The sequence below is a fragment of the Rhinolophus ferrumequinum genome, chromosome 12 (assembly GCF_004115265.2).
Source record: "Rhinolophus ferrumequinum isolate MPI-CBG mRhiFer1 chromosome 12, mRhiFer1_v1.p, whole genome shotgun sequence".
NCBI classification, from domain to species: Eukaryota; Metazoa; Chordata; class Mammalia; order Chiroptera; family Rhinolophidae; genus Rhinolophus; species Rhinolophus ferrumequinum.
This window is the reverse complement of record NC_046295.1, coordinates 35,498,433-35,522,239: the sequence shown is the minus strand read 5'-3', so window position 1 is coordinate 35,522,239 and position 23,807 is coordinate 35,498,433. Positions and strand designations below refer to the sequence as shown.

The window sequence follows — 23,807 nt, the reverse complement described above, 5'->3', positions numbered from 1 at the left end:
TGCATATATATAATGCATAATAATATACAATGCATACATATATCAAATGCATAATACATAATGCATATATATGCATATATGTGTATACATATGCATGTGTATGTATGTGTATATATACACATACGTAATATATACACACACACATATATACATATATATAAATTTTCGTCTTGTCATAAAAATTGAATGTCTAAGTGGATGTCCATTTATGTCACTTTTGAATTCCATTCTATTTCCAACTCTTCCACATCACTTATTTATTTCAATTTCTAATTTTATTCTCCAAGTTTTTAACCACTCACTTGAGAACCCCTATTAACTATAAAACATAACCAGTATGTATTTAGAACATTATTCTTTGAATAATTTTTAAAGAGCTATTCACTGCTAACTCAAATTAAGCGAGAGAAAACTGGTTGTTATCAAAACACATTTATCCACATTTAAAAGTTTGGCATAATAAAAAAAATATATTTGATCTTTATCCCTGGTTCCTGGTATACAGCTCCCCAAGTTCTTTGAATTTCCTGAGTGATAGGTGTGTCCTTGTTATTCATAATAAGACCCTTTCAAGTATACCTGAGTTTATGCTAATGAGGTGACTCTTGGTCGGCCCCCAGATATCTTCAAGATGAGGGCTGTAGCCAGAAGAACCAACCAGGTGATTAAAGGGTTGGAACTTTCTGCCCCCTCCCACCTCCCAGGAAGGGAGAGGCGCTAGAGATAGAGTTTAATCTCTAATGGCCAATGATAAAATAAATCATGCCTACAGAATCAGATCTCCATAAAAACTGCTAAGCAACAGGGTTCAGAGAGCTGAGGTGACCAACACCTCAGGTGCCGGGACAGGAAAGGGAATGGAAGCTCTAAACAGCCTTTCCCCAGACCTTGCCCTCTGCATCTCTTCCATTTGGCTATTCCTGAATTGTATCCTGGATAACAAACCACTAAGAATAACAAAGAGCTTTCCTGGGTACTGGGAGGTTTTTTTTTTAGCAAATTATCAAGCCTTGCGGGGGATCATAGGCACCCCTGAATTTTTAGTTGGCTGGGCAGAAATGTGGGTAACCTGGTCACACCATTGGCGGCTGGTGTCTGAACTGGGGGCAGCCTTGCGGGGCTGCTGAGCCTTTTGCATCTGTGGAGTCTTGCCTAACTCAGGGTAGTTAGTATCAGAATTCAATTGAATTGTTGGGCACCTAATCAGTGTCCAAGAAGCAGAGACTTGGGTGGTGTGAGTAAAAAGCCTCTCAGTGAGAACACTGAACGGAAACCCCATCTGCAGCCTTGGCTTCAAGCACAGGCAAGAAGAAATTCTCTCTCCTCTGGACCTCAAGCGTTAGCATGGATGATACGAGTTTTGTTGTAAGACTGAGTTCAAATCTCCAGTCCAGAAATTACCTGCTCCGTGAGTCTGAATGGCTCCCTCACTCAGTTTCCTCACCTGCAAAGGCAGGATGATTATTCTGGAGGCTATTGGAATGATTAATAAGATAATGGCTATATCTAAAGTCTCTAGAGAGGTATCTGGTGCACTATAGGGACCTTAAAAATGGCAACTGATTTTATTCAAATTCTCAATAATAGGAGGAAGTCTGATGGTAGCACCAAGGTTCATACTGAGCACAGACTATTTCAGTTTTCTGGGTGATAGAATCAGTCTGAGATATTCCAAAGTAATTAACCCTGAATATTTCATTCCTTTGGGAAAGACGTATTGGGCATTTACAATGTGCCCAATGGTATTCTGTGTACTGGGGACACAGTGAAAAAAACCTAACTCCTCGCCTCATGGTGCTTTCATTCTACTGGGCAAAGACAGACAATGAAACTAATAAATCAACAAGTAAATATATACATGAGATGGGGATACACGCTCTGCAGAAAAGTAAAAGAAGGCAAGGGAGGTAAGCAGTCCTTGGGTGTGAGGGCTATTTTATACTGAGAAGTTAGGGGGCGAGCCATGGATCTATTGGAGGAAAACACATTTAGACAGAGGGAACAGCCATCGTAAGGATCCTGAGGCAGAGTGTTCTTGGCATGTTCACAGAACAATTTTCTGGAGTGGAGAGAGAAATAGAACAAGAGGTAGGAACCAGAGGTCGGCGGTAGAAAGGAGGTCATTTCCAGATTTCCGCTAGGACATTTGAGACCATGCTAAGTGTTCTGGCTCTTCTGTGAGTGAGATGAAGAGCCACTGGATGATTTTAACAGAGCAATGAGGTAATCTCATATGTCTTTTCAAAAGCATTCAGGTCGCTGTGCTGAGAATAGGTATGGACAGGGAGTGGGCAAGATTGGAAGGAAGGAGACCAGTTAGCAGACGACAGGTTCTCTCTGCAGTAATCTAGAGGAGAGAACAGTGGTGAGACGGCGTCAGACTCTGATTGTTTTGAAGGACATGTCATGTTGATAGAATTTGTTGTTGGATGTGAGGTATGAGAGAAAAAAAAAAAAGATGAATCCTAGGTTTTTGGTCAAGCCATCTGGAAGGATGGAACCACCATTGACTGAGATGAAGAAGTGAAAGAAGCAGAGTTTTGAGGGGTGGGTGGGTGAGGAGAATAGTGGGAGGCTGGCAGGAGTTCAACGTTGCTTATGTCAAGGAGATGCCTAGAAAACATTCAAGTAGAGTCCACTGGGCAGCTGGAGGTGTGAGTCTGGAGGACAGCAGCCCATACCTATAAGGGCGCTATAAACAGGTGTTGCCCTTTCCGCAATTTTAAAGAATTCAAGGTCCTGCTACTAGGGTTTCACAGTTCATCTAACTCTTGGCTATTCATAGTATGGCTCCTGGACCAGCAGCATGATATCAGCGGAGAACGTTGAGAAATGCAGACTCTCTGGCCTTCCTCAGACATGAGTCAGAATCTTCAGTTTAACAGGATCCCCAGGGGATTAATATACACATTAAAGTTTACAGGCACTTGTCTAAGTAAAATCACCTGGGAAGCTCTAACACTACAGGCCCCTCTCCAGAGCCATAAAAGTAGAATCTCTGGGAATGGGGCCGGCCCCCACCTGCATATTTTTGTCAAGGCCTCCAAGTCGTCCTGATGTGCCGTCTGGGTTAGAACCATGGATCTAACTCTTCACTGCGAGCACGTTCCCTCTGTAAGAGTAGGTTTATAATGCTAGTGCTCCTGGAAACCCATCTCTAAAGACATGTGCAGATCTACAATAGCATAAAAGTGTGACCAGAGTAACTGTATGTCCTGGTTTATTGGGGATGGTCTCAATATAATTATTAGTGCTACCTTTCACTTTCAAAGGCATACTGGTTTAGATGATAAATTATATGTTCTTCCAACGTAACAAAAAATGGCTCTGTACTTTATATTTCTGGATGATAAAGTCACAATAAGAACAGGTAGAGCAAAATGACAGATGGCCCTTGGTTTGACAGACAAATCCAATATAGAGGGATTCCTATATTGCACGGACAAATCCAATATAGAGGGACTCCTGGTGCTTAGGTCTTATAGATTTTATCTGAAATACATAAATTCCCTCTATTGGAAGGAAGGTTGGGGAAAATCAGGCTCCTTCCAGGGGTTGGGGTGGGTTAGGTGTGGTTATATTCTGCAGATTACATACCAAAGCCAGGAGCTGATTGTCAGTCTGTGATTTTCCCAGGCCTTAACAAAACTTCTCCCTCCTTTTCCTTTAGGATCTTTTATTGTTCATTAGCTACTCCACCCACAAGCTTAAAGGGACAAGGAAAGAAGGTGAATAAAATGTTATTTTAGCAGCCCTGCTAATACACTTGGTAGGAAAGAAAATGGAAACATTTGGACTGTTTCTGGTTACCTGGGAATTTAAATCCTTCTGGCTCATCCTGTTTTCCAAATTGTTACCAGCTGGTTTGAGGGCTGGCTGAAGGCCTACTGATTGCCAATAAAATTAAAGTAATCTTGTATTTTTAAAACTACAGAATCTTCCAGAAATAGGACTTGGAAGCTTTCCTTCCTGATTTACCAAGGACACAGAGAGGGCAAAGCAAGCACCTTCTCATGTTATCAGGGTCCTCCCCATCTCCTTCCTCTTTTCACCACCAATTCCTAAATGCATATGGAATTTCAAAAAAAAATATTTTTGAATGTAGATAAGAAACTATTTCACATTAACTTAAAACAAATATCATAACCACTTTTATACAAATGAACCCAAATGGAAAATCTGTAAGTGGGAATAGAGACTTAGTGCTATGGATTGTATCAACTTTTCACAGGTGCATCAGTAGGATGGTTATGAAAGCTTCCACCAGGCAACCACAGTATAAATGTTTAAAACAACTTCCATTCACATGTGTTTAAAATGTCTGGAAAAGAAACTACCAGGTGCAAAGTAAAATAGCCAGATGCTCATAAAACCAGTTGAAGGGAACTCTGTAGTCCTCTTGCTAGATAACTACAATGTGTATGGGTATTGAGTTAGGGTAGGTAAAGCCTTAAAAAATACCTGTAGAATTAGAATGAGATTATCAATGGAATGTCTGCAGATTAAAGAGGTACTTTAATGGAGTGTGGGGGTGGGGGAAGAGGGGCGGATATTTGTTCTCTGGTTTCTGGGCTGCCAATCAGAATAGAGCAAAAAAACACAAACAGAACCTGACACATAGATACAGAGAACAAACTGATGGATGCCAGATTGGGGGGCGGGAGGGGGGTTTGAGGGGCAGGGTGAAAAAGGGGAAGGGATTAAGATGTACAGGTTGGTTGTTACAAAATAGTTACAGGGATGTAAACTGCAATATAAGAGAATGTAGTCAATAATATTGTAATACTATGTATGGTGTTAGGTGGATACTAGACTAATGAGGGGCGGGGATCACTTCCTAGATAAATGTCTAGCCACTACGCTGCACACCTGAAACTAATATAAAATAACATCGAATGTCAACTATAATTTTAAAAAGAGAACAAGCCAAAAAGGCAGAAGAGGCTTTCTCTGTGGCTGAGAAACGACACAAGCTGATGTTTCCCAGCCAGGTCCTGGATCAGTAACAGCACTCGCACCTCGAGAAGAATGCCTTGTCTTGGATCTGTGTTATCAGTGAACCGAAGGCTTTTCCTTCCAGAGCTCCTCTAATGTGGAAGCAGGTGGTCCTGGAAAGCAGTGCTGCAAGGCGGCCCCAAACGGTCCAACTGAAACGCCTGGGTATAGCTCATCAGTAACTGAGACAGGCGGGCCTGCTGAGAGAATCTTCTCCCTTTCCTTAGGCGTTCAGATGTAAGATTTTAAAATCTTACTCTAAATTTTATCTTAAATGTACTATGCAATAGGCTTAAGTTGGTGAGTCAGTGATGTACAGAATTTTGATAAGGAGTTCTATTTTAATATAAAACTTTTAGCTAGGTTATGTGCTAAATACTGTGAGGCCCACCTAGCCAGGCCTAGGAAAACCCTTGCTTAGGATTAGAAAAGGAGGAAATATCAGCAGTCAGAAGAACAGTATCGGCGAAAGGAGTCCCCAACCATTCAAAATGGCAAACTCTTTAAACCAATAGGATGGAAAAAACGCAGTAATGACGACGTTAGCCATGGATTTAAGTATATAGACTGCAGGAGATGGGGAAATTCTCCCTTCTACCTTTCACAGGTTGTTATGGCTGGACTTCTAAGAAAATTGAAAAACACCAGATTAACAGGAGAAAAACCAATTTAATCCATGCACACAGGAGATCATAAATGATGTTCAGAGAAATAATGAACCAGACCAACTTTTTGTATATTTTTAGATAAAGAAACAATATATTCATGAAGATTTGACAGGACAAAGAAACTTAGGTTTGGATGCATATTTGTATGGAATCTAAACTAAAAGAGGGCCTGAGTAACAGTAAAAAAAAAAAATAATAAGGTTTGTTTATACAGGCTTTTGACCTCTGGATTCCTTAATTCTTGCAAATAAGGATTTCTCTCTCCACCCCCCTGGAGCAAGGAGGGCACCTTTCACAGGGTAGATTTATTTCCTGTATTCAAGGAGACAAAGGGTCAAGGTGCCCTTTTGGCACTGGCTGCTGGTCAGGCAAGTAACTGTAATTCAAAGTAATTGATATATCATTGTGGAATCTTTGGAGCAGGTTTCCCTGGGCCCTGACAATGCTTAATACACAATCCTCCAGCAGCAGGCCTATGGAGGTTTTCAGCTTCAAAGAAAGACTTAAAAATTAAAAACGTGGTACCACTTGGCTTTTGTGGACCATCTCAGGAGTGACGTAGGACAGCAAATTCGCCACCTCAAAAATGTGTCTCTTTGGCATCAGGATTATTTTAGGTTGATTATTTTTAAGAAACTGTAGACATAGGAAAAGCTCTAAAAACTGTAGGAGTTACCCTTTGGCAAGACATATTTACATGTATAAGGGCAATCTCCGTTAGTAAGGGTATCTCCCCCACTTTACCAGGAAGTGGGGATGACCTTAAGTCCAGAAACTCTTATCAGTGGAGAAAACAATGACTTAAATTTGTATAACAACCTAATCCTTTTTTACAAGGCTTTTCCTGGTAATGTCCTTTAACTGACCCACCACGCCCAATATCTTCTTTTGTCTTTAGCTGGCAAGATTATATAAGGTGCTGGCTTCCTCCATTTCAGAGAGTTACTCAGTTTTCTTAGGTCTCTCCCACGTATATAGGAGATACACATGTTATTAAACTTTAACTTTTTTTCTTCTGCTAATCTGTCTCATGTCAATTTCATTATCAGACCAGCCAGAAGAACTTAGATGGGTAAAGGAAAATATGTGTATAGGATTGTTTTATTGTTTTCACACATGTCTAATGGTCTGCACATTATATATAGATACTCCTGCAGTCAGTGAGGAAGGTAAAAAGAAATAAGCAAGAATCACAACCACGGATCATGTGCAAATAGGGAAAAGAATGTTGAGGAAAAAAATAGCTTCGAGTCAGAGTGAGTCAGAGTTGGTGAGGCCAGGAATATCATTCTTTACCCTGTACGCAGCTCTGGACTCTCGGGTTCTTGCTTTAATTTTGCTTGCCAACATGAGGTGCAGAAGAGAGTTCAATACACAAAGATTGGGTAAGCCTCCAATTCTTGCATGATTTGGTACTATCTTGGGTGAAACGTATGCACTAACAAATTGTGTTCGCAGAGTGAGGCCCATCTCTGCACAGATAACCTGCGATGCCGAGAGGGAAGGGCCGAGGACTTGATGCTGGCCTCTTGCTCTGCCCCTCCATGCTCTTGGGGACCCCAAAAATGGCTCTTGGCCTCTCAGGCCTCTACGTCCCCACCTCGGATTATTTTACTCCAGGCTGACCTCCTAGTTACAGGGCCAGGTGTAAGAATCTGTGGCACCATTTTCCCCAAGTTCTTTAAGACTCTCCAAAGAAAAATACCATGAAAAAATAAACAAAACACTAAACTACCGACAAAGAAAGAAAACCCTCCCTGGTATCTTTTTCCATTCAGGGAACAGCTATGGCAAATTAGAACTGGAAATTCTGAGCAATTTTAAAATAAGAAGCAGTGAGTTTTTCTTTGCCTCTACTTCTCCACAAAAGAAGAACTGCAGATGGAACCAATGTTTTCATGTCAAGGAATCATCTCACCAAAGACCCTGCTTCAAAATCCAGGTTGAAGTAAAGACCAAGGGGGCAGGAGCAGCCAGCAGTGTAGCTAAAGTACCCAACATTACAGTACGTTCTTTCTGGTATTAATTAATGTTGCCTGGAGCTTTAACAAATATGGGAGTGGGGAAGCTATACTTGTGCTATTTATTATTTTTCTAAGTGAGTTCTCAATTAGTTCTATTGTTGACAACATGAGGGGGCTTTGCCAAACACTGGCTGGCCTCACTTTGCTGATGTCTTCCCTTAACTTTTAAATGCAGGCCAGCCATAGCTCCTCTTGTACGCCCGGGGCTCTGCAGCAATCTCAGAGAGGAGGCCCAGAGTCGCATCTCTCTTGGTACTCGAGGTCATGGTCCAACCCAGAGTTTTCCAAATACCCGAAGACTCATAATTTACATGACATAGTCCAGGCTCTGAATAGTTTGCCCAGTTTGTCTGTAACTCAAAATTTCCTTAGCTATATAAGGTGCCTCTTCTTGATGTCACCCCAATTAACAAACTGCAGAGCAGTCAAGAGAAGGCAGGTCATTTGAAGAAATGCTAGTCTAGCCTCCTCCTAGATGCTAGAGAGCACTTGTTCTGTTTCAAACACTGAAATGAATGACTTACATTTGCTTGGAGTCACTCTAAGTTTGTCCTTCAGCTGGAAGGATCAATATGGAATTTACTTTCTAGAAAGTCAAATCATCCACATTGACAGGACACAGCAGCAAGGAGACACACAGTGCTGGGAGCACAGCTCTGCTCTGGTACCTGTGGCTCCTGGTCATGACCGCTGGGATCCCTCTCGTAGCTCTCTGCGTACAGTCTGATGGTGGCCCGCATGCCACTGGAGGAACTGAGACGGAAGATGAGCCGTGACGCATCTGAGAAAACGATCCTCAGACCCTGGGACCAAGAACATTCAGAATGGATCAGTGAACAAATGAATACACAGGTAAAAATAATGAAGACCTATTCTGGAAATCAGCATATTTCTATGATCCAAAGATATTCAGGGTCATGAAAACTTATAATTGGCTCTGGACAGTCATCCAAGCGGGACAGTGAGATGAACTGAGGCTACTTAAGGTTATCCATTTGTCTCTTCATTCTATTTCTGTTGCCTTGTGGTTAATGCTGGGGGAGGGTTAGGAGCAAAACTATGAACAGATGCTCAAGTTTCTTTGGTCTTGTGATGTAGGAATCAGAAAGAGGTGAAGCAAAGATATTTAATATCCCTGAGGCCAAAGTTAGTCTCTTATAAGCCTGGATGCAATGGAGGCATTTATCTATTACAGTAAGACAAATTACCCGTGTTAAGATTTCCCCCACATGATGTTGGGCTTTGCTTTAAGCTTATCTTCTCTTTGTTTCTTTCCTCATTCCCATATTCCTCTGGTAGCAAGGCAACCCTACGATGAAGTGCTCAGGGCTGGAGCCTCAGCTGGGTTCTGAGGGCTCCTGCATACATCGTCCTCTACTTGTCTCTCTCCTTCCTTGTTGCTCATAAGAACTGGCCAGCAGGGTGGGGTGGGGACAGAGCTGTGGCTGTACCTCAGTGCTGCCCAGTATTAATTTGTTTGGGGCTCATAATGGCCCCATTCTCTATGCATTTCTTATTCGTGGCAAGGATATTTAAAAACAAATAAGACTATTAGGTCATATTGTGACTTCCGTTGGAAAAAAATTTTTCTTAAGACAACTGATAAATTCATTGTTATAAGTAAACACGTTGGCAGGGTCCAGAGGGAAGAAAATAATGTCTGGTCACTTGTTAGTTCTAAAAGTCTCAGGAGACTTTGATATCTGACATTTTCCCAAGGAAATTTATCCTTGCAACTTCTCCGTTCTCAAATCTTATTTGTTAAGAATAAGCCATTCTTAAAAAACATATTATACCTGCCATATAAATCTGACTGCCAATCTCTTATGCCGACCTTCCTCTGGTTATATCTGCTAAGGCGGTGGGGGAGGTGTACTATGATTCCATCTGAGTGGTTTTCTAATTTTTAAGTTTTGTAGGCATATTTTGTTCCAATCCTAAATCAAAAAGCCTTAGTCTTGTTGGAGTGGTTCCAGGTCTGCCACAATTTATGTAACAAAAAGGAGCCATCTCCCTTCCTGGCAACCCACCACTTATGATACTAGTTTTGCAAACAGGAAGCTATTATCCAGGATTCATATATTGGGCAAACATTTAGAGTTACCCTTAGGCATCAGGTACTGGACAAAGCCCTGGGTATATAAAGACACAGAACCTGTTCTCCACAAGTCTGGAGTAATCAATTACAATGAACAGAAACCATTTTCTTAACCGCCATATGCTGCTGGAGAAGTGAATAGTTAGGGACTTACAAATGGAGCAAAAGAAACAATGCCCTACCATCCAAAAAGAATGACATACCAAATTATGTTCAAACTGACAATGGAGCCCCAAAGGTTCCACAATTGTATTCACAGCCATGTTTTTACAAACTCTTTTGAAGCTGTCATTTCGGTTGAAGCCTATTTTCCCATTGTCACTACATATGACATACTTGAGTTCACAGTTCATTGCTCAGGACCATGGATTATCCATAAATTGGTTAAATATCTAAGGCTGAAGCCCTACGTCACCTGTTGTTGCAGATTCCAAATCACTTGAGGCCACCTCCTCCTGTGACGACCTCCCAGACTTACCCCTTTAAGGTAGCTTCCATTACACAATTGACACCCCAGATTAGTTTATGGCCAGTGGGAGGTATTTAAAACTCCAGGTAATAACAAACCATCAACATGTGTTATCAGCTCTTGACTAAGCCTTTTTACAGTGAAATCATATTATTTTTTCCAAAGGGTAGCCGTGTCTTTGGCTATACTCACAGAAGACGGTTAGAATTTATATCTAGTAGCCTGGAATAGATTTTGCATTTGAAAAGATGACAAAGGAATAAGTAGCACACATCAGCCTACTGGAAATAATCCAACATCTCTCTTTCCTAAGGGACCAGCCAGGCGATCTTACCAGAGAATCCATGTTACTTGGTGAGACCTCCACGTGGGAACATCACAATTCTCTGTCTGCACATGAAACAAAAACTTTAGACCCAGCCCAGTACTGTGCTGCAAGAACCCTTGTTGAGTGTCACTTTCATGTGTGAATAGGTGTATTGGATTGCTTTGGGGTCTGCACTTTCCTCCGACGAAGGTAATGAATTTGCACCCTGAACATGAGCATGTTCTCTCCAGCATGTATCATTACCTACTATCAGTTAAATTATGAGGCTAAAACCACCATTGACCAAGACTTGCCAAGTTTCTAAATGTGCTGTAATTCTAACAAAAGAATAGCAACAGTATACTTTGCCTTTTTTTTTTTTTTTAATGTTAAACCAGGGGCTGGCAATATAGTTTGTTGGCCAAATTTGACTTGGCACCTGTTTTTATAAATCAAGTTTTATTGGAATACAGCCAAGCCCATTCACTTATGGATGGTCTGTGGCTTCTTTTATGTTACAACTGCAGAGCTGAGTAGTTATGACAGAGACTGTCTGGCCCACAAGGGCTAAAATAGTTTATTATCTGGCCCTTTAAGAAAATGCTTGCTAACCCCTGGTATAAACCGTTACTTTATCTACAGGATGGAATACTTATCCTTCAACCCTACTCCATAAAATAGAAAAAATAACCATCTACCTTATCAAAAGCCCAGCAGAAAGAAATTACGAAGACTGTTTTGAGGTTGTCCAATCCATTCATTCCCCCAGATAGTCCAGCTTCTAGCCATAGAGTCAACTGGACATTTATTTGGCACAAATCAACTTACTTCTGACCACCCACTCATGACAGAAGTGGATTTATTGAATTGCATTTTAATTTTACATCCTCACTTTTATTGCAGGGTCTGCAATGCACTCTGTTATAAAATCCAGTTTTGCAGTCACTATAGGAATATTGTTGGAGACTATGAAACTCCACAAGAGACATTTCATCAAGAGCCAAGTGTTAGGAAAGGCTTTCCTTCCCTGAGAAACTGGTAATTTTTTGTCTTTCTGACAATAAGAACTTTATAACTAACCATAGTTCCCTTTTCAATATGGCTGCCAGGACACTTAATGCCAAAATTGAGGTTTAGCCCAAGTGGATCCTTATGACTTACATAACTATAAATTTTTCTTCTTCTGTTCTTGACTCTGTACTTATTTATATTTTCCATAGTCTTGATTTCTGTTTCTTATTTATAGTCTAACAACTTCATTATGTTTTTTTGCTGCCACAAATCCTCTTGAAAAAACAAGGCCCAGTGCAAATGAATAAAATAAGTTCCCATCACAGCCTTAACCCTAAAGGGTTGGAATTGCTGAATAACGTCTTTGGGTTCTTCATTAGCTGATAAGCTCTGGGAGGGCAAAGCCTTAGGTTCCTTGTTCACCATTTATCCATATAGTTTAGGACAATACCTGGCACACAGTAGGCTTTCCTTAAACACTTGTTGAATGAATGTCATTGCATTTCAACAACTGGCGTGAGCAGCATTTAAGGATTCACAGGTCAAATGAAAACAAACTCATATTCTCCACTGGTGAACTTGGGCTAATGTATTCACCTTGAAGGGCCGTTGTGAGAGACAAATAGAAATTATCTGGTATGTCACCATTATGGCATCTACTCTACTGTATCTACTCATCCTGCATTTTTAGGCCAAGGGTCAGTTTTGCTAAAAACAGTTGAGTTGAACGGTGGTGGGTTCCTGTCACCAGTTGTGTGATGTTAGACAAATCATCAGCCCATTAACTGCCAACCTTCCTCCACACTGGAATCATGTGGGGGTATTTAAAACTATTGATACCTGGCTCTTACCCCAGACATTACGATTTACTTGTATGGGGTGTGACTTGGGCATTGGGACTGTAAAAGCTCTCCAGTGATTCTAATGTGTAGCCAAATGTGGACAGCACTTCAGTGGCCTCTTTTGTCTGGGTCACCTGTGAGGTGTGATCAAACAATACAGTGAATGTTTACATTAAAAAAAATTATTACAGTAAAAGACACATTGCCATGAATCCCCCTCCAAACACATTCCCTCACTTCAAACACATTTATCCCATCGTCTTACCACTTTCTGAAGCAGTTCTGGAAGACCTCTTTTGTGAGTGTCTTTAGTTGCACTGTCATGGCTGCCTCCATGTCCTGAATCATTTTGACTTTGGAGAAGAGCCAGAAGTTGCACGGTGCCAGATCTGGTGAATAAGGTGGATGAGGACACACTGGAATGTTTTTATTTGACAGAAATTGCTGTATACCAGAAGCGTTGTGTGACATGGAGTGTTGTCATGATGGAGGAGAATTTACAGCACACTTTAAAACACACCTTCTCTCAATTGTAGCTCACACCTGACTGACTGCTCCGAACAAGTTGAAACTTGTCACACACTGTTACTAAGGTTCGACATACCATGTCCCGTATTGAAGATACATGCCTTTCCGTTGGATGGCACTCAGCGGCAACATTCACTGTATTTTTTTTTTATCACAACGGACAAGCTCTGTGTCACACAATGCTCCTGGTATGGCAATTTCTGTCAAATAAAAACATTACGGTGTGTCCTCATCCACCTTATTCACTGGATATGGCATGTGTCATTTTTGGCTCTTCCCCAAAGTCAACATGACCATGAAAGGTCAACGTTTTGAATCAATTTCAGGCCATGGAGGCAGCCACGGCAGTGCAACTAAAGACATTCACAAAATAGGGCTTCCAGAACTGCTTTAGACAGTGGTAAGAATGATGGGATAAGTGTGTTTGAAGTGAGGGGGAGTGCTTTGAGGGGAATTAATGGCAATGTGTCTTTTACTGTAATAAATATTTTTATTTAAACATTTACTGTATTGTTTGATCATACCTCGTACAACATATATCAAGTGACTAGACTATACTCCAAGTCAGTCTTAAGGAAGATCACTTTAAAACCTAAGATTTCATGCATATACTACCATTGCACTGGGATTTTAAGAGGTCCATAACACAGGGGGATAATAAAACATCATCATGCTGCTGAGTTCTGAAAGCCTCCTCCCAGGGCCTTGTCAGCAGGAGAACCATTACAAGTATCTCATCTTAAGCCATCTGACACTAATTGTTTTTAACACAATCTCCAAAGGAATTCCTGAAGCAACAGTTAAGGAATCCGTGATACCTCTGATGCCACAGCAGGTATAGGAACTGGAATATCCAGGTTGATAGAACAGCCACAAGCTCAAGAATGTGTAAAAGATACCCTTATCCATTAGAAGATAATGCTATTTATGGGGTGGGGGTATCCAAAGGGCACTTCAGTCCAGGCTAGCATTTTTCTTCCTTTCAAGCGCCCGTACTTTTATGCCTCAGTGATGAGGATTTTACCTACCTTATGTTTGTCCCAATGAAGAAGGACTGTTAGACTATGTGTCCCCGTGCAGGTATCTCCACACAAAAATCCTCCAATCTGCTCCCAGTTATCTCCATAGCATTTATTCCCCACCCCCTCCTCACATTTGCCCCTTCTTTGTTTTGCTGCTCCTGGAGAGTCAGTTTGGAAATGATACAAGACGAAAAACTGGAAAACCCAGGCTTAAATTCTGGCTTGGCCACTGATTAGATGGTGGCCTTGAGTAAGTCCCTTAAGCTCTCTAAGCCTTAGTTTCCTAAAAAGTGGATGAAAAATAACATAGCCTGGCTTATCGGGTTGTTGTGAGCATCAAATCAGAAAACGCATGTGAAAAGTGCTTTGAAAATTGTTAAGTCACCATATAAATATTACTATTAAGTTAAAGCTTTTCATGAGAATGGTGCTATGCTCAAAGTTGTTCATCCTTCCAGATTTTCCAGAAGTTGCTAAATAAAACCTAAATGGGGATGGTCTGTGATGCTATGCTACATACTTACTTTTAAATTAGGCAGAAATAAGATCAATTGTAAGTACGTTGCATGCCCTCTGAAGTCACTGCTGACTTCACGGGTCTGTTACCATTTATTTTCTCCACGTCTCCCACTGAACTGGCTTTGTTGGCAATAAAATACTTTTTGCAGGTTAGTCAATGTAGACCCTTAAAGTCCTGAAAGAAGGACCTTATAGTGACCCAGTCCACTTCCTCCTTTTACTGAAAAGAATGGGCGAGTTAAAACCTCGCTCCAAGTAACACATCTAGTAAATGGAGGAGTCGGGACTTCAGTCTAGGTCCTCTGACTCCAGCCTTATAATTTTAGGTTTGGCCATATGAAACAGCTGATATCACACATTGCTCCTCATGGGAAATATGTGAACACTATCTCAGAGGTTTTGTATGGTCCCTCAAACTGGCAGAGAGTCTTATGTAGAGTAGGTATCTGATAAATGTTTGATAAATAAATGTTGATTCTTTTTTAAAGCCCTTGTGTAAATCAACGCAGGGAAATGTGCAAGTTGCTAAATACATGCAGAGCTGCCAGATGTCAGTTTGGGACATGTTGCAGCCAGGTGGGGAAGGAGGGCCTGTGTATTACCAACAGTTATTTGGCAGCATCTGACCTAGTCAAATACTGACTTAGGATGAATTACAGAGGAAAATAGCACACGGGCCTGAAATCTGGTAAAACGTCGCATTATACAGTCAGTTGGCCACACCAGGCATGTAAACCCGGAGACAGGACAGGTTTGGAAGAGAAAGATTCTATGAGCCTAAGGCAGATGTTATCTCCCACAGGAAATCCCAACGACTTATCTGGAAAGCTTCAAGGTGAAAATATTGCAGTGTAACATCTGTACCATATTTTGTAAACGAAAATATGCAGTTTACATAGCAGAAGATTTGGACTGGACAGCCATATCTCCATGAAAAAAATTATCTAGAATTACCCATATTTCTTTGTTTAAGTCACAGTTAACTGCGAGCATGAGTTCAAAAGTGGTTGAAAAGGGCAGCAGCTAGTCCATACCATGCCCTTATATAAATTACAAACAGGTGGACAAATTACAGAAAAGCATCCTTCCTCTTGGCTGGCCGAGACTTCAGCCTACCCTCCGCCTCGGGCCAGTGTCTTTGTGCAGTTTACTGACTACACAGCCATACCCAGCAGGCTTGGGGAGCTTTTCTCATCCAACCTTTTTTATAATCAACCAGCACTCTTGGAGGCCAACTATTGCAAATAATTATCTATGGGAAATCAAGGTCAAATGGCTTCTTAAGTGCCCTTTTAACATACCCATATTAGGTGATGATAGGGCTACTTAGAGAGTGAAAACTTAATGGTATTTCTCATTCAGATTCCAGCTAGCAAATTTGGAACAACGGCACTAGGTCACTCAGGGTCCATTTCCGCATGCTTTGGCCAAAATGGACTGCTGATCCCTGTTCACTCAACACCAGCCCAAGTTATGGAATATTCTGGATTCAGACACACTTTACCCAGACAACAGTGGTAGCTTCCTCCTTTAGTTCCAGAAATCCTTTGCAGCTTTTTCCTTTTATATTTCTGTTTCCTGGTGACAGTCACCCACCTAACTACACACAAACATTAGTATTTCAGTAGGAAGTAACGGTGATGCCATTCCAGAATGCTTAGATTCTTATCACACATCTTAGCAGATCACACATCTACCACCATTTTAGAAGATAGTCCTAAAACAATCAACGTCAGGAGAAGGTAACTTATTATAACAAAACTCCAATGAATCAGACGCAGGAGCGTAAGAACTTACAAACTCATCAAACACAGTGTCTCCCTCTCTCTATTTTCAAATCAGCCAACCAGTCATTATAAAGCACTGAATATGTGTTTGGTTCTTGGAAGACAAATAGATAATATCACAGGAAAAATAGCTATTAGGAAAAAAAATTAACCCATGGTTTTCAAGGCCCAATTATCCTTATTTACCACAACTACTGTGTTGTACACTGAGTGCTGAAGTTGAGAATCATAATCACGGGTAACATCCTGTTGAACATGTTGTTGACTGTAAGAAATCCCAGTTCTTTATCTGGAAAGCTGAACCATGGTATGACTATGTTTGATTGAAGAAAAGCACGTAGTCTGGTAAGATGGTTTTACCTGAGCCAGCTTCCACTTATTCTTCAGGGCACAGCTTAAATAACACCCCCCACAGAACTTTCCAGAGCCCTAGGCTAGGTTAGTTCCCCATGATACGCACTTTCAAATAAGTTCTTTCTCTGTAAAACCATTCAATAAAGTCTATAGCAATTACAAGTTCAATGTCAGTTTGTCTTCCTTGCTAGACTGTCCTGCGTGCTGTTGTATCCTTAATGCCCAGCAAGCTGACTGGCATATTGCAGTGTTTGGTAAATACTCATTGAATGGATGAAGACATGAATCAATCAAACTTCAACTACCTTCCCCATATTGTGTTAAGGTAGGAAAGGAACGTATTATTTATTGTGGAGATTTTTTTCAACATCACAACTTGCAACAGAAAAGGGATTTTTTTAACCCAGATTTGATCACCTGTAACGATAACACCTCACTCCCAACACATTTATTACTCAACACAGGAGGGCTCTTTGTAGGTACTAAGTTTCAGACTTAACTAAATTCTATGGGTGGGATAATCAGTATGACTGGAATGCTATTTACGTTCCACTTCTACATGCTCAAACCACACACCAAGAAGTGGCACATTATAGGACAATGATAAATTGTTAAACTCTCAGTTGGTTCCTTGATTAGAGTGTGATAAAAGTTGGAGGTTGAAGTTGAAGGTTCACCAGTTCACTCTGATAGAGCCCCCCACCTGGGCCCCACACTCTCCAGCTGATACCGTTCAGTTGCCTTCATCTCACGCCTCCAGAGACAAGGCCTCGATAAACTTCTATCTGTTGACCTGGGGATGGCAACACCCTGGTATATGTTAAAGCCCCACATGCCAGACGGAAAGGTGATTTCAAGACTGCCAATTCACTTTATTATTTCTAAATACTGAAATTAAAAATGGCAGACACCTTCGTGCATAATAAAACAACAACTCTAAAAGCCAATTGACTTCAGAATCAGTCTTCAAAGTGTGCTTTTTCTCTGAACTAGTTCCAAATGGTTCTTTTTTTCCAGGTGGCGACCACATCAAAATCTGTCCACACACCCTGCATAATTCAAAGAGGTATTAATAAGCTGAGAGTTAGCCTGACATAATCAAATTGGATTTGGTTTTCCCCATAAGCTAACTGGTATGCATTTATTTACATCAGGTTTTTAAATATCAGCTGAACTGTTACTTGCAAACGACTTCGGCACTGGTAGAATTTTATGATTTTTGATCTTGTTAAATAGAAATTCAGGAGTTGGACAAGTCATAAAGAGAGACTTGGTTGCATACATTTTGTTCCTGAAAGGTCAAGTTTTCTCATTTCAGAGACAATTTTCAAAATATAGGTCACAGTTCTGTTGGATGCCACCACCGCGGCAATATGCCATCCATCAGTGCTGGCACCATCACCATATTGTCCTTCACCAGACCAGGACTGGAGTAGTCCTTCTGTCAGAACTGGGCGAGTCTCATCAGCATGGAGCCAGGAGTGGTGATTCCAGGAGAGCTAGGCTACAAGGAGGAGGTGGGAGGACAGTGGTAAGAGATAATCTGGTTGTTGGTAAAGTTCCTTGGGATATTGATGGTGGGGGCAGGAGAGAGTGCCTGGCACCACGGGAAGTCTCGATGTTTGCACAAAGAATTCATCCTTGAGGAAAGAGCAGCCACCCTTCAGGAGTGGACGCCCTCACGGAGTCACCTAACTTTCCTTCATCTTTCTATCGCTTTAAAAGGCAAACACTGGAAACCTCTTAAATCAGTCAGCAATTTGGTCAAACAGCTCCCCTACCCTCATAGTAGCTATTGGCGTATGTTTCTTACTCATGTGTGAAGAAACCATCATTATTCGTTCACGTGACTAGATGTTACCTGAAAATAAACAGTGACATATCCTCATGGAAATGATAGGAGGAGGAACGCCAGTTGTTGAATCATTCCTCATGAAATTGGTATTTCTAAATCAGAGTCTCTCACAGGGACTTGCTTAACGGAGCGTACACATCAACTTTCCTCTTGGCACCCAGGGCCACAGAAATTCAGACATTTGGAGGCAGCCATCGAAAATTCCGTGAGACCCGACAGGCTATAGCAAGGCTAGGGATCCCTGGGAATTCACGTCAGGGGTTGAGCACTTCAGGGGTTTCCTTCTTGCTCCTTGAATGACCCCCCACAGGGTCTCACAGGCAGGATAGATTTTGCTGAACGTTTCCACAGCCGTGGGGTGGAAGGGGGGCTGCTTATCACCAGAACAGGATTTTAATTTCATTTTGGATGGAGAAGCATTTCTTCTTTATCTCTAGAGATATACGTGAAACAGCTTTTTTTTTTTCCCACAGCCTGTTTCCTGACTCTAGCCTCAAATCAAGGACAAAGAGGAGATTGAGCTGCCTTAAAAAACCTTTTCCTTTCTGAAGCAAACGGGGCGGGGGGGGGGGTGGTAGAGGTGGGAGGGGGACTTAGGGAAGGCTAATAAATGTGACTTTGAATCAATTCATAAATAACTCATAAATTGAAGAGGCCTTCCCTTATCTTCACATGACCCCCTGCAAAGTTGTATGGTATTTCCCCCCTGCTTTTCTTATCATATATGTTTCCTTAAATGCCAAAATCTTTCTTTCCCAAGGATGCTCTTTTTAACATAACTCATTTTAGTTAACCATTTATTAGTGTTTATTATGTGCCAGGATTTTATATGTATCATCTCACAATTTTCCCAATGGTTGCATGAGGTAACCACAATTACTATTCCTATTTTCATGGACAAGGCGAGAAAGGCACAGAGAGGTTGAATAACTGGCCTAAGACCACCCAGCAAAGAGGTGGTAGAGCCAAAATTCAAACTCAAGACTTTTTGACTTCAAGCCTGTATACTTAAACACTACTCATACCATTTCTGCAAATTGATATTCAGTCATTTGAGGACTCTGGTAAGAGGAAAAGGAACTAATATCTCTTGAGCATTGAATGGGTACCAGCCATTGTGCCTGGGGACTTTTTCCTGAAACCGTCTCCATAATCCTGTATGTTAGTTATTATTACTGCCACCTGCCCCTTACCCCCAAGTTGAGGTTCAGAAAAGTTAAGTAACATGCCCAAAGTCACAAATCTAGGTAGTAACAAAGCTAGGCTTTAAACCTGTGTCCGTCTGATTCTAACGCAACAAAATTACTGGAGAGACCATAGCCTTCTGCCTCCCACAGCAAACGGAGATGCTGCATTCTGTTTCCCTTCAGTTTTGCTAGGTGAGGCACACTTCTGTTTCTCCTTACGAAGATTAAATCCCCTTCTATCTTAATTTTAAATAATCCATAATATAGGAAGTTGTTTTAGAATTAGAGTATTCTCTAAGCAAAAAGACAAATAATAACAAGGAATGGCGGAAATGTGCAGAAATCGGAACCTCATATGTTGCTGGTGGGAATGTAAAATGGTGCAATTGCTTTGAACACCACATGGAAGTTTCTTTGCAGATTAAACAGAGTTCCCATTTGACTCAGTAATTCCACTTGTAGGTATATACTCAGTGGAACTGAAAAAACTATGTCTGCACAAAAACTTTACAGGACTATTTACACAGCATTATTCATAATAACCTCGAAGTAGAAAAATCTAAATTCTATTAACTGATGAGTGAATAAACAAAATGTGGTATATCTACACAGTGATATTATTTGAAATGATATAATAGGAATGAAGGAATGAAGTATTAATATATAGTGCAATATCTATATACCCTGAAAACATTATGCTTAGTGAAAAGCAGCCGGTCACAAAGGACCATGTACTGTATGATTCCATTTATGTGAAATGTCCAGAACAGGAAAATCCATAAACACAGAAAGTAGACCAATAGTTGCATGGGCTTGGAATAGAGCTGACAGCTAACGAGTATAATGTTTCTTTTTGGTCTGATAAAAATGTTCTAAAATTGATTAGTGATGACTGAACAACTCTAAATATACTACAAACCATTGATTTGTACACTTTAAATGGATGAATTATACGGTATGTGAATTATATCTCAATAAAGCTGTAATATATTTATATTAAAAAATTTCACCATGAAGAAAACTAATATGCATTTGGTAGTCTCTCAAGAAATAGCTATTGAATGAATGTACCAAAGTACTTTATGACTATTGAAAAAATAATATTAGTTCATTTAAATTCAAATATGTCTTTTAGGAGTAGATAGTATTTGCTGCAACAATGTTGCATGAAGTGTGCCCTAGACTCAACTGTTCACAGAAGTGCGTGGATAACTACTGACATCCCAAGAGTGCTGAGATGTGGGCCTCAGTGCGGGAAGTTCAGCAACAGCCCCACGATGCCGGAATTCCCCCTCTACGGCAATAGGGCCAACTGTGGTAAAAGAATCAATTGTTACTTGTTGACAATGGGGATGCCACTGAGTATTGATGGTCTCTCGTAACACTCACTGAGCCAAACCCAGACCTGTGGAGAAGCTCCAGTGTGACTCAGGGCCACCGGTTATTGAAGATGTCACTTAGGTCCTGGAATCTGGGAAGATAAACAACCACCTTCCTTCTACACTACGGAAACTCCCAAGTGCAGGTTCTGGTAGCGCTTTTCTATTTATGGCCACGTTTGAGCTCAGGTGAAAGAGTGTGGAGAGAAGAAAATATCCATAAATTCCAGAGTAAAAGTGGAAAGCAGTATTCAGGATTGAAGGCGAGGGGACATGGAATAAATAAATGTCCACACTTGAGATCTAACTGAGGAATTAACCTGATGTGAATGATTAAAGAAAAGCCAAGAGAAAAAGTATCCAAATGCTGAGTGCACTGAAGAAGAAAATGGTAGAGAATTAGTGGATTTAACAGCAAAACAAATGAGCTCAACAGACACGCTTTACGTGAGTAGATATAGTCCAGAACCTAGCACTGACAGACAATCCCTTCAAAGAAGGGTTTCCAGCCTTCCTCAAGGGGGAACAGAAACCTCCCAAGGATACTTTAGAAAGCATGTATTTTACTCTTGGATTTTACAGTAACAACAACAAAATGAGCCCTGGCTTTGGGAAAAGTTTGTTCTGAGGTCCCTGTATGAAATGGAAGTGAGAATGTGGTACAAAACTGGAAAAGCCTTATCCAAGGCACAGAGGCTCAGAGATGCCATGGGCTGAGCTCCTGACTTCATATCTCCAGGGAGTTACTGGTGTTATTTGGGAGAGAATTCAATCCAGTCTACAAGGAAGCATTCCGAAGTGAAACAAAACAACTACAAAAATGTAGTGTACGCTCTCTGTGTAAAGGGTAGGTAAGGGCTTTTGTGTGTTTCATTTCATTCCATTTCTAAAACAAATCAGATATTTTACAGATGAGCAAGGAACTGTGGCTCAAGAAATCAAGCAACTTTCCCAAAGTCACAGACTCGTAAGTGGCAGAAATAGGATTCTATTCTGGGTCTTTAAGCTTTCTAACCACTATGTTCTCCACTACCCTAGACCTTTCCAGTAAGACTGTAATCAAATTGTCTGGCTATAGGAGGCCTTCTAGAATGAAAGACTGACATTTTGATAGAGACGAAAAATCACCATAAAACTAAGCAGACCAGAAAGAGAATACTAAGAGAGTAACAAGATAGCACTGGGCTTTGGAAGATTTGCAAGTCCAGGAACCATAGGACAAGGAGTATGTATGAAATACTGACCAAAATAAAAATAGCATTACTATTTTAATAAAATACTATTATATCTAGTCCCCCAAAACTTATAGCTTCTGATTTATTTTGCTGTCTGTACTTGATGAAAAATGTATAAGAAAATAAGAACTTAGGGATTTTAGAATGGAACTCCTCTTAACATTACGCTTGGTGTTTTATTTACACTGCAAATATTAAAATATATTCTGAGATTGGTCACTATTTGGCACAGCCAATAAACAAACAAAACCAAGAAGAAAAATATTATAATAGCTTTCAACTTCCCTTACACAATTCACAAAGATGAGACCATAATAGAAATTGTGGTTGATTTTACAAGTTATCTATGGTGATAATAATTCTGAACCATAAATAATTCTCAACCATAAATCTTCCTTCGGGGTTTTGTGGGGCAAATCTTCCCACAGTTTTTTCCATACCAGGAGTAACAAACCCATCTGGCTAAACTTATCATTTTTCATTCTTCATTCTTCATTGATAAGGTAGTAAAAGGTGAAACATCCCGGTACCTGTGGAGCCCAAGGAAAGGGATCTTTTGCTCTTGGAAACTGATCTGAATCTGTAACCAGTAACGACCACCACACAGAGAGCCTGCAGGCTGCAAACTTTGCAGAAAGAAATGTTGGGTCTATATCTGTTTGAGATACTGGCCCATTAGTTACCAAGTGGAAAGAATACTGGACAGGAACTCAGGGTCCTGTGTTCTAATCTACCTTCTGCCACTCACTAGGTAGGTAACCGTCACCAGGGGCTTTCCTCTCTCCTGGCTACAGTGTTCTCATCTATCAAAGGAAGAGCTCAGAGTGTACTCGCATCATCTCTAAAGACTTTCCAGCTCTAGGACACTTTGGTACCCGGCTCTACCTGATAACCTGCTTTGGTGATTTCCTAGCACATACCTGTTTCTTGGTCACAGTGCCGTCCACAGGGTCCACGTATTCGAAGCTGTCTGTCTTCACCACACTGTAGACATGGCTTCCCACGGCAAACTGCTGGCCGATGAAGGACTTGTCTGTGACCAAGGCCTCCAGGTCTCTCATGATGTAATATGTCGTCTTAGGCTCTAGGCCCTCATAGTCAAACCTGGTAGGGGTGGGGAGGACACAGGATGAACACAAACCTAATTAGAGAGCCAGCAATTTGGGTGGACCTCTCAAGGTCATCTGAATCATTGGTTTTGTTTTCATGGAAGAAATGCACAGAAAAGTACCCCCCAACTGGTCTTCCTCTTCCACCTAGCTCTTATAATCCATTCCTCATGTAGCAGCCAGAGTGAGCTTGTAAAAATCAAGTCATGTCCCTCCTTTTCTTTAAATGACTCCAAAAGCGCCCATCATACTGCGAATGACTCAAAACCCTCATCCTGTAAGGTGGGATCTGACCTACCCACCTCCTGACTTGACTTTGCCCCACTTACACCTTTGCTCACTATACTCCAGCCACACTGGCCTCTCTCCTGTCCCTACAGACGCCCGACCCTCCCCTGCCTCTAGAACTTTGCTCTTG

At 41.0% G+C, this 23,807-nt stretch overlaps 1 protein-coding gene across 1 annotated transcript in view; it reads right to left on the bottom strand.

Moving 5' to 3' along the window:
• PGM5 (phosphoglucomutase 5) overlaps positions 1 to 23,807 on the bottom strand; it is a 177,080-nt gene that overhangs the window by 23,257 nt on the left and 130,016 nt on the right. Inside the window, exons 9-10 of the mRNA XM_033123925.1 lie at positions 23,201 to 23,384; positions 8,356 to 8,490 (exon numbers count right to left, since the gene is read on the bottom strand). Of these exons, the coding sequence (XP_032979816.1) occupies positions 8,356 to 8,490; positions 23,201 to 23,384 (319 nt within the window). The remainder of the gene's footprint in view (positions 1 to 8,355; positions 8,491 to 23,200; positions 23,385 to 23,807) is intronic.